The 15,038-nt window shown below is 38.9% G+C and overlaps 1 protein-coding gene across 1 annotated transcript; it reads left to right on the plus strand.

Annotated features, from left to right (window-relative positions):
- Window positions 1–1,986: 1,986 nt before the first annotated feature.
- On the plus strand, window positions 1,987–2,984 carry LOC108298699 (NEDD4 family-interacting protein 1-like). Its single transcript, XM_037735870.1, has one exon. The coding sequence runs from the start codon at window positions 2,174–2,176 to the stop codon at window positions 2,834–2,836; it is 663 nt and encodes a 220-aa protein (XP_037591798.1). The 5' UTR covers window positions 1,987–2,173; the 3' UTR covers window positions 2,837–2,984.
- The last annotated feature ends 12,054 nt before the right edge of the window (window positions 2,985–15,038 follow it).

The raw sequence follows: 15,038 nt of genomic DNA on the forward strand, positions 1-15,038 counted from the left end.
AGAGTTATTGGTTCATCCATTCCCTACCTGCCCGATTAGTATACCTCCTCCTTAGTTGTCCAAGAATCTCAGAAAATCCTTAATGCTAAAGGATGGTCTAGTCTTATTTCGAGGACTGGGCACAAGAGGCAGAAGAAAGTTTGTTCAGCTCATAATTGCCTTTGCCTTCTTCTGCCATGTGGTGTCAATGGGAGAGCCTTGTCCTGCACTTTCGGCTGGATGCCCACCTATTGTATAAGATTGAGGCCCTTTGCTTATATGCTGGGTTACCAGTCACTACAGCACAGCCTTGACAGAGTATCTGAGTGTGAACGTTGCTAGTCACTACAGCAGAGCAGCCTTGCAAGAGTGGCTGAGTCTGAAAGGCTTCCAATGTCAATCACACATTGTGCCCACCAACCTGCCCCCAAGAATGCCTTCAATTGGTGTTCAACCCTAAGCTTGTAACAGCTTAGACTTTCTTTTTTCTTAAGGACTCATGTTCTTTACTCTGATATCCTAGTCCAAGATACCATTGGTCCTGTACTTCCTATGAAAATGATCTACCATCTTATTCCTTAGTGACAAGCTCTACTTGTAAATGAGTGGGGCATCTTTGGCTCATGTACTCAAAACGCACACTCCAGTTTTATATCAGTCCCCTAGGACTTCAGGTGCCTCCTCATTCTAAATCCACATCCTATATCATACCCAAACTAGCCAAGGTTTGACTATCCAGAAGGCAACTGTATTTTAAATCTATTTATTGGTAGAGGAGAAAATATTAGGTTCCTGTGACTGCTGCAGGGATCATGTTTACCTGTTGACATAATATTATCATAACCTATCAATATGATCTAATAGGTTGAGGATCCAGAACTTAAACTCAGATCTATGTGACTTGCTCTACTAAGAACTTAAACTCTTAACATTATCAGAATGTGCTTGGCTTGCTGATGGGATGTGGTCTGAAATGCCTGGACCCCAGGCATTCTGTCCTCTCTATATGTGGCTTTGCCTAAAGAGGTAAATTCTTTTCTCACATACCCTCCTTTGTTTTCTGCAATTATTTTCTGGCCCTTTGCACTGATGATACATTTCTGTGAAATTTTAGAGCTTTCTCTCTGCCTTCATTTTTTGAGATTTTTAATCCACTAAGGAAATGTAGCCTGGATTACTAGTCTTTGATGAATGATATGGTGATGAGTAGTACACAAATCTGGTAAGACTAGGTTGGACACAGTGTCTCATGACATTTTTTTTTTATAATGCATAATCATTTACTTGTAGTAATTGTTTAAAGGTAACGCTTGTTTAAGTTTTTTACACTATGGCATTTATGCAATGGTTTACAGAATTCATGGAATTATTTTTATCAGTATGGGAATTAATTAAAACCTTGAATCTTTGTTTTGTCTGCTTCTCTGAGCACAAGCCTGGTCGGCTGGTCCCTGGGGGTTCCCACTGGCCGGCTTCTCTGTGGGGCTCTTCACACCAAAGGCTCTCAAGCTCCCACACAGGCCCGGGTCGCCCCGCAGCTGCTCTGCAGGCCCCGGTCTGGGCATCTTGTGGCGGAAGTGTTCCAAGCTGGAGGTTTCCCTGGGCTTTGCGTGGGGGATGCCATGCTGGGTGAGCAGACCTTTCAGCCTTTTCATCTCCTTTGACAGTTCTTTATGAGCCTTCCTGCAGTTTTCCAGGGTCTCAAACCCCAAGCCATCAGGACCTCCCTCCAGCTTGTGGGCTTCATTTTCTTCTGGGCTCCTTAAGTAGCCGGCGTCCTCAAAAAGTGTCTGCAGCAACCTCTCATGGCCCTGGGGGGTGATCAGCTCGTCAGCCAGGTCCTGTTCCACCTGGTACCACCGCCGCTGCAGGGCTCCCGGTAGGGCTGGGTACACTAGCAAGGAGTGGGGGTGGCAGACGAGGGGGGTCTCGAACGTCGGCGCATACACACAGGTGTCGCTGCCCCTCTAGGAGAGGCCGTCGTCGTCCCCGCCTCTTCCCGAGGGGCAGCGTCGGAGCCTTGGAGGCGGCGGAGCTTGCGGCCTGAGGAGAGCGTCTCGCTCCGGAGCGGCGGCGGCCACCGAGACCCACCCAAAGGAGCGACCCCACCCCGGCCTCCCAGCGCTCCCAGGCCTCAGCGGCCGCGCCCCTTCAGCTCGCTCGCTCGCTCTCCTTCCCTGCTGCCCGCTGCGCCATGGCGTTGGCGTTGGCGGCGCTAGCGGCGGTGGAGCCGGCCTGCGGCAGCAGGTACCAGCAGTTGCAGAATGAAGAGTCTGGAGAACCTGAACAGGCTGCAGGTGGTGCTGCACCACCTTACAGCAGCATTTCTGCAGAAAGCGCAGCATATTTTCACTACAAGGATGAGTCTGGGTTTCCAAAGCCCCCATCTTACAATGTGGCTGCAACACTGCCCAGTTATGATGAAGCGGAGAGGACCAAGGCTGAAGCTACTATCCCTTTGGCTCCTGGAAGAGATGAGGATTTTGTGGGTCGGGATGATTTCCGTGATGCTGATCAGCTGAGGATAGGAAACGATGGGATTTTCATGTTAACTTTTTTCATGGCATTCCTCTTTAACTGGATTGGGTTTTTCCTGTCTTTTTGCCTGACCACTTCAGCTGCAGGAAGGTATGGGGCCATTTCAGGATTTGGTCGCTCTCTAATTAAATGGATCCTGATTGTCAGGTTTTCCACCTATTTTCCTGGATATTTTGATGGTCAGTACTGGCTCTGGTGGGTGTTCCTGGTTTTAGGCTTTCTCCTGTTTCTCAGAGGATCTATCAATTATGCAAAAGTTCGGAAGATGCCAGAAACGTTATCAAACCTCCCCAGGACCAGAGTTCTCTTTATTTATTAAAGGTGTTTTCTGGCAAAGGCCTTCCTGCATTTATGAATTCTCTCTCAAGAAGCAAGAGAGCACCTGCAGGAAGTGAATCAAGATGCAGAACAGAGGAAGAATCGCCTGCTTTAAAAAAATAAAGTACTGTTGAAAAGAAAAAAAAAAATCACAGTACTTTGGGAGGCTGAGGCAGGAGGATCACTTCAACCCTGGAGGCAGAGCATGCAGTGAGCTGAGATTGCACCACTGCACTCCAGCCTGGAGACAGAGCAATACTCCATCTCAAAACACATACACACACACACACACACACACAAAACAAAACCACCTCTATTTCTTTCCATCTCAAAACACACACACACACACACACACACACACACACACACACACACACACAACCATCTATATTTCTTTCCATAGATTTGTGGTCCCTCCATGAGTGAGTTGCTCTTGATTTTTCTGTTCATGGCCTGTTTGGGACCTCCTTTCAGTTTCTCAAATGCTTCCAGCTCGTTCTCACCTCAGGTTTTTCGATCACGCTTGTATTCCTGCCTACAAGACTCTTTCACCTCCTCTATACCAGGCTAACCTTTACTCAGCTTCTAGGTCTCAGGTTTCTTAAAGAACATTTCTTATAAAGGTCTTCCATGGACTTCATCTAAATTAGAGCCCCCTTACCCAATTATTCTCTTTCACTGAGTCCCCCTTACCTTTTTATTATGTTTATTACAATCTGTAATTGCTTCGTTACGTGTTTACTTTCAGTATTTGTCTCCCTTACTTGGTTGCATGCTTGGGAACTGAGAAGGGATTTGTTTTGTTTACTACCTTGTATGTAGCATATAAAAAGAATGATGGTTATGTAACAAATGTCAGTTAATATTTGTTGAGACAATGAATGAACAGGTGAATCACTGGATTAGCCCATTGAAGGTCAACTTGTAAGCATGCTACACTTGTAGGAGTGGCTTTTTATCCTGGGGCATCCTCTCATTCCCTTCTCAGTCTGGAGGAGCAGTGTCTGCAGCTGAAATTCTTCTCAAATATTTATTAGTCCTTGCGTCTTAAAAACTTGACAGCTAAGTGTCTATTTGGAGAAATGCTTCTGAAAGGAATCTTCTTTGGTCTGCATGAATACTAAGCTGGAATTATGTATTGTTTTTCAGGAGAGTTTTCTTTAATTATTGAATGTTTTCCACGGGACATCCTGCTTTTTGCAGGTTGAGTCTTTGACTTTTTCCTACTGGACTCTTTTTCTGTGGCGTTATAATTTGCTTGTGTATTTTAGCTGAGTTTGGTTTGCTATGCTACAGTTTCTTCTGAATTCTAATTCTTACCTCTTTTGCATCATTCTGTTTTTTTTTTTTCTGGGTCCATGCATATTTGCTGTTTAAGTTGGTAACATTCACAATGCAACAATCTTATTTTGAGTCACTACTTTGCAGTGACCAGCTGAGTTTTGGCAACCACTTCTGGCACCTATTTTGAGTACATCGTTGATTAATTTTCTGCCTTTCGGTCACTTGTTGCTGGCCAGGGATTCAGGACTGTTTACCCTATTCTGGAGCCTATTCAGATTTTTCCAGGAAGATAGCTGTAGTATTGCGATCTCACCTCTTAGAAGGGAAGAGTTTGTGAAGCCTTATGCATTTCAAGGCCTAAACATTCAACTCTACCAAATACTGAATATTCAACATAAACCACCTAAAATAAAACTCATGACATAAATTTGATGATCATATATGCAAAAGCAGAACATAAATAACAGAGCTTAAATGATAACATTTACTTTAATTTCTAATAAAGCTCTATATTAAAAATGGCAGATTCAGCCTACTTCACCAGAGTATTAAAAAAGGAAAAGTATTTACAGGGAATTTCCAATGTACTTTAAGTTCATTGTGCTATTTGACCAGGTTAAAAAGTTGGTTATCTGTGGTTTGCCATCCCTTGAAATACTGCATTGCAGACCTTTTGGCCTACAAGTCCCAGAATCATCCTGGATTAGTTCCTAATTTTAGCAATATGCTGAGGTGACACTGTGACCTAGAGATCCCTGGGACCTCCAAAAGCTGATTTGAATACACTTGCCACCTGTAACTGGCTTGCATTTAAACAATTTGTCCCACATAAAGTAAACTTTGTGTTCATAGTATCATCCAGTAGGAAGGAACACCCTAAAATTATAAAGTTTATTATGATGATTATTATCCAAGCATTTTAGACAGCTCTTTCCCATTCACTAGTACTTCTAAAAATGCAATATAATCCAGTTTCATTAACCATCTCTTAAAAATTAGATCTATCATTTTTCTCTATAACTGTTTATAAATAACATTTTCCAATACTAATATATTCAAGAAATATATTAAGCATATACGTAGTTATTACCCTCATAAAATTATATGAATCTTCCTGATCACTTTTGATTATTCTGGTGTTCAGCACAAACATATTTTCAGTGAGAATATAATCAGCAGAGATTTTGTTATTACTAAACCAATTCTGTCCCAATCTAGTGATCCCTACTTTAAGTAAGAAGAAATGAAGTTAGAGTAAATGACTGTTGATTGATATTGGTCTCTAGTTTGTAGAATCCAAAGTAAAGGTAGAGTTTGAAAAAAAAATCATTACATACTAATATATTTATCCCAAATGGATTTATAAATTAGTGTCTAAATATTTATGGGAAAACAGTAGATAGTAAATGGTTGAGTTGTATGAGTATTTTATGTCGTTATATTCCTTCTCTTTCTATTTCAATTCAGCTCTAAAATCTCTTCACTTAAAAAAGTGATTGCCTAGAGACCTTTGAATCCAGGGAGGATGATGAAGGGGCAAGAGGTTTATTCCCAGGGTCACACTCCATTTGCGTAAGCTAGTAACCATAGGGCACTGTGGAATGTCTGTAAATAGATTTCATTACAGAAGTTCAACTTAAAGGGACTAAAAAATAATCCTCAAGCAAACATTTTATATTGCTTCAGGTTCTTCTGTAATAAAAATATTTTAGTAACACAACATTCTATGGGGGCAGGAAATGAAACAGGAGGGTCTTCATTTCTTTCTTTTGGAGCACTGTTATGAAATGTTTTAAATAAGACAAACACAATATTCTTACATTAACAAAATAGTCCTACAAAAGCAGGATTATGGCATTCTATATGGCTGTCACTCAGTAGTAAAACAAATGCAGATCTCTTTCTCTTTCATCCTCTCCTCCCTCTTCTCTTTCTCTTCATCTCCCGCTCTCCTCGTTTTCTGTTTTGGCTTTTTTTTTCTCTTGAACTCTTACCTTTCACCCTGCCACCCTTTCAGGTTCACTGCTCTAGGATACATCCAACAATAACATGCCCGGAAATAATGAATATTGCATTCTGTCCTCCAAAGATGCTTTGGCTACAAAATTTGATTCAAAACCCAAATGTCAGGTTTAAACGTTGGCATCTCTGAAAAAGGCATGTATATGAAATACACTGTTTTAATTCTGATGCAGCAAAAAAAGGAATGTTCCATTAATCATAATGAAGCTTGAAAAACAGTAGAAGACATCAATATGCCTAATTTCTCAGATTATTATATATACATATAATGTGATCACCTATTCTGGTACTTTAAAAGGTGAGTAACATCTAAATTCTTCAAATAGAAATATGCTGCTGTGAATATTATTTTAATTACATTTATACCAATGACATAGACTTTCACGGATTTTGTATGTTGGCTTTAAGAAACTGTGATAGTACATTTCCAATTTATGAGTCATGTTCTCTACCTTATCAAGTCTAACATTTTGTTTATTAATGATGCCTTCATTCATCCATTCAACATTTACTAAGCATCTGCTAGACGTCAGACACTGCGGAAAGTGCTGAGCAGGGGATAATGCTTCAAGAGCAAGTCTTAGCCTTGGATATCAGAAATGTGAGAGGCTAAGTAGTGTACTAGGCTGATCATACCCTTTGGATTTGGGTCAACCAGGGCTCAAATACTACTTAAGAAACTAGTTAGTTGAGCTGTTTAGGGTAAGACACTTCACATTTCTTAGACTCAGTGTCCCATCTAGAAGAGAGGTCAGCATACCTCTCTTGCAGAATGCTTGTGAGGTTTAGGGAAAATATAGGTAAAATGATTGCTACATATAGTATACTGATGCTGGAAACATCATAACTAATTTTATTATTACAAATGGTACTGATTTATTTCTGCTCTAACTCAACTAATAATTTAATAATTCTAACAGTAAGCAATTTAAAATATTCATTTGTCAGTGATATGGGAACACATTTTTAGTGGCTTCAAACTGAGTGGTATAGTTTTGTAAGGCAGTTTTGTTTGAGTTATTCAGTAATCAAAATAAAGCAGTTTTATTTGAGTTTGTTGAGCAAAATAAATTTAATAGATTTAGCCATATTATCAGAATATTGGGATTAGCATGTTTGAAAACCTTAAGGTCTGGAGACCTGGCATTGATATTCAAGAACTTCTGTAAAATCATTCACACATTTATTAGCCTAGGAACTTACAAATTAGATCACTTTCCACACATAAAATGCTATCATATTTCTTTGATTGCATGTGGCCCAAACTTACATTTCTTCTTAAAATATCGGCCCATCCTCCACATATATTTGTTTATAAGAAAGTGCAAATAATAACATAGTCCTATAACAAAAAACAGAGAGAGAAAATACAGAGCACATAGATGCATCATTTTTCCATGGAAATGCACATCTTTTATAGTAATTTAATCAGATAATTTGTTTATGTTACTTTGTGTTTCATCATGTTTACTTTTCTAATAACTACAATTATTCTCAGACTGACATTACATTTTTCCCTAGAATAGATGTGCTTAAATTGAAAAAGTTCAATTGAATAAGAACATGTAACAAGAAAATGTAATCCATCATTATTAAAAAAGGCAGCTTACCTTTATCTGGGTGTTAAATAGTATAGATCTATGAGAGCCAGTGAATGTTTTGAAGTCAAAATGAAGGGCATTACCAAGGGCATTACCAATCCACAAAACGAAGTGGATTTGTCACAGAATTATCCATATTACTTCAGAAATAGGTTATTATATCTAGGTGGGGTAAGGGGAAATAGGAAGGAATAAAATGAGAGAAAGACCATTTTATTTTTATATGTCCTTACCAGAGTGGAACAGTTCTGATTTAGGTTTTTATGCCAAATATATCTAAGATAAATAAAATCCAAAGTGGTTAACTGAATAAAGAGCTATCCATCTAATTTGTTAAATAGGATATGATTTCCAGAAGGATGCTTTAGATGGAGATGTCTTTGAATACTGAAACCTCTTATAATAGCATTATAAAGAACACCAGCATAGAGGCCATATATTATGAGAAATTGTATGTTTTGACCAGAAACCCATGCACTTAACCTGCAGGAGTCATGACTGGTTTAATGCTGTTAGGCATGTTTTCAAAGTATTTGTGAACCATCCCTTTCTTGTTAGAAGATGTCACCACTTACTTACATAGTTTTTAAAATTTTACAGTAGCAGCAACAAAGTCAATATTACTTTAAGCATGGGTTTTTAAATAAAGCATTAAAATGTACTTATTCACATATAGTTGTAGTGCTCTTGAATTTATTTAAAATGAAAATAACAAAATGCAGTGAGAAACAGCATTTCACTGAATAACAGCCCTTTAGTATTATAGTAAGCAGAGCATGGTTTGGGATAAAATTACCTGAATAATTGAAAGAATTCCATTGTAACATGATTTCACCTATATGTTAGACCCGTAGATTTCATAAACCCACTTAGAGCATTGTATCAATGTTTAAATTACATGCTTTACAGAATCCAATTCAAATGTATTTATGTATTCACCAGAACTGCCATGGAAAGTGGTAACTATACATGCAGTGTGGTTTTAAGTAAATTTTCTTTTTTTTAAATTTATTTTATTGCATTTTAGGTTTTGGGGTACATGTGAAGGACATGCAAGGTTGTTGCATAGGTACACACGTGGCAGCGTGATTTGCTGCCTTCCTCCCCATCACCTATATTTGACATTTCTCCCCATGCTCTCTCTCTCCCCAACTCCCCACCCCCCGCTGTCCCACCCCTATTTCCCCCCAACAGACCCCAATGTGCAGTGTTGTATGTCTTTATAGGAAGCGATCCATAGAAAGCGTGATTCATTTTAGTGATTCTTTTCTTAATACATTTTCATTCTTTATCCTACTATCATTTCTTTACATTCATAAGAAAGAGGCTTTGTTTACCTTTCTGCTCACTCTTCTGCCTGTCTCTCTCCTGGTACTTTGAATAAAAACAAGACACACGCTCATGATCCAAGGTTATTTTGATTATAAGGGAATATTTTCCATCTTTCAGATTCTGGAATATACTGTGTGTAATGATACTATTGCCACAGAGTTTGGTTAAAGCTGAGTGGTGATGTCTGAGAAGTGTAGACCCTGTATAATGTATCTGTCATTATTCCCCATGTATGGAAGTTGGGGTCAGTTTCTAAGTGGTAGGTATGAAATGCTTAGAAATTTGGGAATTGATAGGTCACAGGGTCTCTGAACTTTTGAAGGAGATGTCTTAACCAAAGAAATAACAATAATAATAGTAGATTTACTGAGCCTTAAATAGAGCCCAGTGCTATACTTCATATGCAGTACCCTAACAATAATTCCAAGAGGCCCATATTATATTCATCATTGTGCAGTTGAAATTGGACTTCAGAGAATTTAAGTAACTTGCCCACTGCCACAGTCATAGTGGCAGAGCTAAGACTCAAATATGAGTCTATGTGACTCCATGGGACAAGCAGAGAAGGAGGAATGTCGGGATAGAATGAGAAAGGACAAAGAAGGGGGCAGGAGAAGAGATTCTGTGACATGTGAGTGACAAATCCAAATAAACAATTTGGCTGTATAGTTGGGGTGTTGAAGTGAGCTCAAAGGCTAATGTCAGGACATAAAACTTCTCAAATGTGCGGGTGCCATAGGATTTGCTGATGCATTTATATGAGCAGAGCACAGAAGGGATATACTGCCGCATGGCATAAAATGCTCCCAGGACTTCAGGGCACTGCCTATATGTGAATAAGTTGAATGGATCTCAGGATTACTTTGTTTTTTAGGGATATATGTATATATAAATGTATGTATATATACGCAAACTGTATTTTACTTGTGATATATATATGTAAGCAATTTAAAATATTCACTTGTCAGTAATATGGGAACACATTTTTAGTGGTTTCAAACTGAGTGGTACAGTTTTGTAAGGCATATATATATATATATATATACGAAACTATATTTTATATATATATGAAATATAGTAAAATATGAAATATATATATATCACACAAGTAAAATACAGTTTCATTATGCAGATTTAAAAAAAGACTTAATAGCATAAAAAATGAGTTGCTTTTATTTGTCCCCTCACAGTAATGCTCTCTCTAAAAGGTAATCACTTTAAAAATTATTATTTAATTATTTCATTTGATTTTTTTGAGACAGGGTCTTGCTGTGTCACCCAGACTAGAGTGCAGTGGTGTGATCATAGCTCACTGAAGCCTCGAACTCCTGGGCTCAAGTGATCCTCCTGCCTTGGCCTCCCAAACTGCTGAAATTACAGGCATGAGCCACTACACCAAGCAAAGGTAATCATTTTAAATATTTTTATGCATACATATATATCAATTTTAAAATAGATTTCTACACATGTTATATATATATATAATTCTTTTTTAACATTGTGGTTCCATATTTTAAACTGTTTAAAGCTTGATTTTTTGTTTGTTAACATGTCTTTGAAATATTTTCCTGTACTAGTCATGCAAGGAAATATAATTCAAGAAAATATCTACCAAGCTTTTTTTAACTGCTAAGTGTATACCAGATGGTACCATTCCCTTATGGGTTGGTGCTTAGATTGTTTCACATTTTCACCACTACAATTAACAAAAAGAATATTATTAAAAAAAAAACCTTTTTGCACATGTGTAAATATTTCTGCAGAATATATGCCTTGAAGGAATTGCTGAGTTAAAGTATATTCACATTTAAAATTTTGGTAGATACTGCTAAATCAAAGCTCCAAAATTCTTTATTGCTTTGCTCTAACACATTAAAGTATATGAGAGTTCTTGCTTTCCCACACACTCAATCATAATACTTAATATAACTTTTATCAATGTGATGGATAAAGATTATATATGCATATAAGTTTAGTTGTTGAATTTTTGGTGAACATTGAGAAATGATCAGCAAATAATTACACTTGTACTTAGGTTGATTATATTGTTCTTAGTCTGGTTTTTCAATCAATACATTTTAAAAATTAGCTCATGGATTATTTTACTAAGTCTGTCAGTACAAATCTACTTCAGATGATAGTTGATGAGTAGAGGTTAGCCATAGGTGCAGGTGCTAAAATTTTAGCTACACCAGTAGTAGGGACAAAGTGATTTAATATTTTGAGATTTTCTTTTTAAGATGTGTTATAATTTCTCTGTTAAATGAATTGTGGTTAAATAAGGGTTAACTGTAGAGTGTACATCAGAAATGATGAATCTGTCTGTCTCTTTCTTGACTTTATTTTAGGTTCAGAGACAAATTAAGAGGGAGGTACAGAGATTTCCCATATCAATCCAGTTTCTACACATGTAAAGCCACCCTCATTATCAACATTTCCTATCAGAGTGAAAATTCCTATACTTGTTACGATTGATGAACCTATATTGACACATTGTAATCACCCAAAAGTCAGTAGTTTACATTAGGGTTTACTCTTGGTGCTGTATATTCTGTGAGTTAGGACAAACATATAATGACATATATCCACTGTTAAATTATCACGCAATTTTCACTAGCCTAAAAACCCTCTGTGCTCTCCCTATTCATCCTTTCCTTTAACCAATCCTTCCCAACCACTGGCAAACATGAATTTTTTTTTTTTAACTTTCTCTAAAGTTTTGTCTTTTCTGGAATGTCCTGTAGTTGGAATCATATTGCATGTAACCTTTTTGAATTGGCTTTAGTCACTTAGTATGCATTTAAGTTTCCTTCATGTCTTTTCATGGCTGTTTAGCACTTAATAATATTCTATTTTCTAATATACCACAGTTTATAATTCATTTACCTACCAGAGGACAACTTGGTTGCTTCCAAGTTTTGGCAATTATGAATAACGCTGCTCTAAACATCTGGGTACAAATGTTCATATGAACATACATTTTCTACTCTTTTGAGTAGATGTCAAAGAGCAGGATTTAGTTTTCTACTCATATCATATGACATGAGTAGAAATGTATGAATTTCTTTCTTTTGTAGGAAGCTGCTATACTGTCTTCCGAAGTTGCTGTACCATTTTGCATTCCCACTAATGACGAACGACAGTTTGTGTTGCTCCAGATCCTCACCAGCATTTGATGTTGTCAGCTTTCTGGATTTTCGCCACTCTAATAGGTGTACTGTGGTATCACATTGTTGTTTTAACTTGTGTTTCCCAAATGACATATGATATAGAGCTCCTTTCTATGCTTATTTGCTATCTGAATATCTTCTTTGGAGAGGCATCAGTTAAGGCCTTTGGCACATTTAAAAAGGTTGTGTGCTTTCTTGTTGAATTGTAACAGTTCTTTGTATATTTTGCATAACAGTCCTTTTGCAGATGTGCCTTTGAAATATTTTCTCCCAGTCTTTGGTTTGTCTTATCTTCGTGACATTGGCTTTCACGGAGCAGAAGTTTTTTTTTTTTTAATTTTAATGACGTTCAGCTTATCAATTATTTTTTTCATGGATCATACCTTTGGTGTTATATCTAAAATGTCGTCACCATACCCAAGGTCATTTGATTTTCATGCACTTTATTTTCTAAGAGTTTTATAGTTTTGTATCTTACATTTAACTCTATAAATCATTCTAAGTTTATTTTTGTGAAGTGAATAATACCTGTGTCTAGATTCAGTGTTTTGCATGTGAATATATAGCACCATTTGTTGAAAAGACTATCTTTGCTTTATTGTACTGCCTTTGCTTCTTTGCTGAAGATCAGTTGACTGTATTTACGTGATTCCTCCGAGGCTGAGAGCTGCTGGGCTGTGGAGATCTTGCGCAGGATGGTTGGCTTGCGGTGTGGCCTGCGAGAGCCGCCCCAAGCATCCCCGGTGGAGGAGGTCTGCAGAGAGATGCTGAAGCCAGACGCGTGTTTATGAGGCGAGACCGCCACGGGGGGAGTTCTGCGCTCCGAGGGCCTCAGAAGTGTGCCCTGGTGCTCCAGGTGGCTGCAGAAGATCTCCTGGGCCAGCTGGGCCACCAGGTGCTTGCTGTAGAGGTCGCGCAGCTCCTCGGGCTGCTGCGAGAGGTTCCTGAGGATATCATCCAGGCGCTGCTGCTCGGTCACCACGGCGAAGGGCAGGTGCAGGAGCGCTTGCTCCATGCCCGGGTTCCTCCTCCGAGGTTGCGTTCCTTTCCGAGGATGCTGCCAAGGTCTGCAGAGAATTCACCGAGCGTGAGCAAGGAGAGGTCCGCTTCTCTGCCGTGGCTCTCTGCAAGGCAGCCTAATGGTTTGTGGGAGGGACTTTGCTGTTTTCCCCTCTTCCCTTCAACGTGAAAATATATACCTCCCCATGCAGTCTAAAACGCTTTAGTACTTGTGAAACACAGCTGTCCTCCTTCCATCTTGCAGACATGCCTTCCCCTCAGCCACACCCAAGCACAAGCAGAGTACACAGCTGTCCACTGGGCCAGTGTGGTGTGAGCTTCAGATGGCAAAGCATTCTCCCCAGTGTATGTCTTGTACCCAATATCTAATGCTTTCAATGGCTACTTTGGTTTCTGTTCGTAAGTTAAGACCTTGGATGTGGTTTAATTGTTTGTCCTCAAAAGGAATAAAACTTTTCTGCTGATAAGAGATAGCCACACACAAAAAATTTTTTTTTCATGAAACAAATAACACAACCTCTTTTACTTTGTTAAATAGTATAATGCATAAAATGTTAGGTGAAATATGAATCATGGAAAATGCTGAATACTCTGATGTTGTCTGGAAAAGTCAACATGTGCATTCATGTAGTAAAGGCTTTGAGAATTGCTCCAGACAATCTTTTTATATTTGTTACTTAAACTACTGGAACCTACATGCTTTATGTGAATTGCAAAGCAATTCTACATTCTCAAACAAAAATATGTATTGCTTTCTGTGATGCCTTGAATAATTAAGACTACATGAGCACAAGATAGGAGAGATATACACACACCAAAGAAAATGCCTATGATTAATAACTACAAATAAAAAGATACACTGCCAATTCAACCATGGTACCTGTTTCTTATCACAGGTATTTTACCTTATGCTTCTTGAAAGACACATTTTCATGGAATTTTATCACACATTACTTCTGTGCATTTCTAAAACTAAAAACTATAAGTGAAATAGATTGGATAAGATATTCCTGAAGAATTATTTATGTTTAGGGTTTGAACTTTGAAATTTCTTCTTACCCAGATTCACAGGGGGAAAACTGGAGAATGGAAGCTACATGTGAAGGAAGGCTAGGCAGAAAGCTCGAAGGAAATTGGATTTTTACAGCTCCATGAGATTGCACCACTGCACTCCAGCCTGGGTGACAGAGTGAGACTCTGTCTCAAAAGAAAGAACCTCCTGGGAAACAGCAGCCTAGTTTTGGAGGGTAAGATGTGGGTTCATGAAAGCCAACCACCAAGACAAAGCACGGTTCGAATAGGACAGACAATGGGATAGAGAATTTCACAGAAGACAGGTCAGCTGAGGGGCCTGTACACAGGGTGTTGAGGAACCACACGCGGGAGCCAAGAGTCCTGCCTTGTGCCTGGCCCAGGCTTACCCCACCTCTGGCCTCACCTCCTCCAGGAAGCCTTCCCAGCTACCCAAATCTCAGTCCGGTGGCCTTGCAGGTCCCTATAGCACCCTGAGCCTGCACCTTGGTGGCACTTCCTATGCTGTCATTTGCTAACTGTTTGCGCCTCTGTCTCACTGTTAGATTCTGAGCTCCCACGGGCGGAGACCCACTTATTCCTGTGTGTCCCCAGCCCAGTCCCTGTCACATTTGTTAAATGAAAGAACAATGAATCCCAACATAACGTCAGTCCACAGAACTGGCTACAGCTGCAGTGGTGGCCACAGACTTGGTTGTGAACTTCCTGGCACCAGAGTTCCCCTGGTCAGTTACAGTAAAAT

The sequence above is a fragment of the Cebus imitator genome, unplaced genomic scaffold (genome assembly GCF_001604975.1).
Source record: "Cebus imitator isolate Cc_AM_T3 unplaced genomic scaffold, Cebus_imitator-1.0 Scaffold1047, whole genome shotgun sequence".
Classification (NCBI taxonomy): domain Eukaryota; kingdom Metazoa; phylum Chordata; class Mammalia; order Primates; family Cebidae; genus Cebus; species Cebus imitator.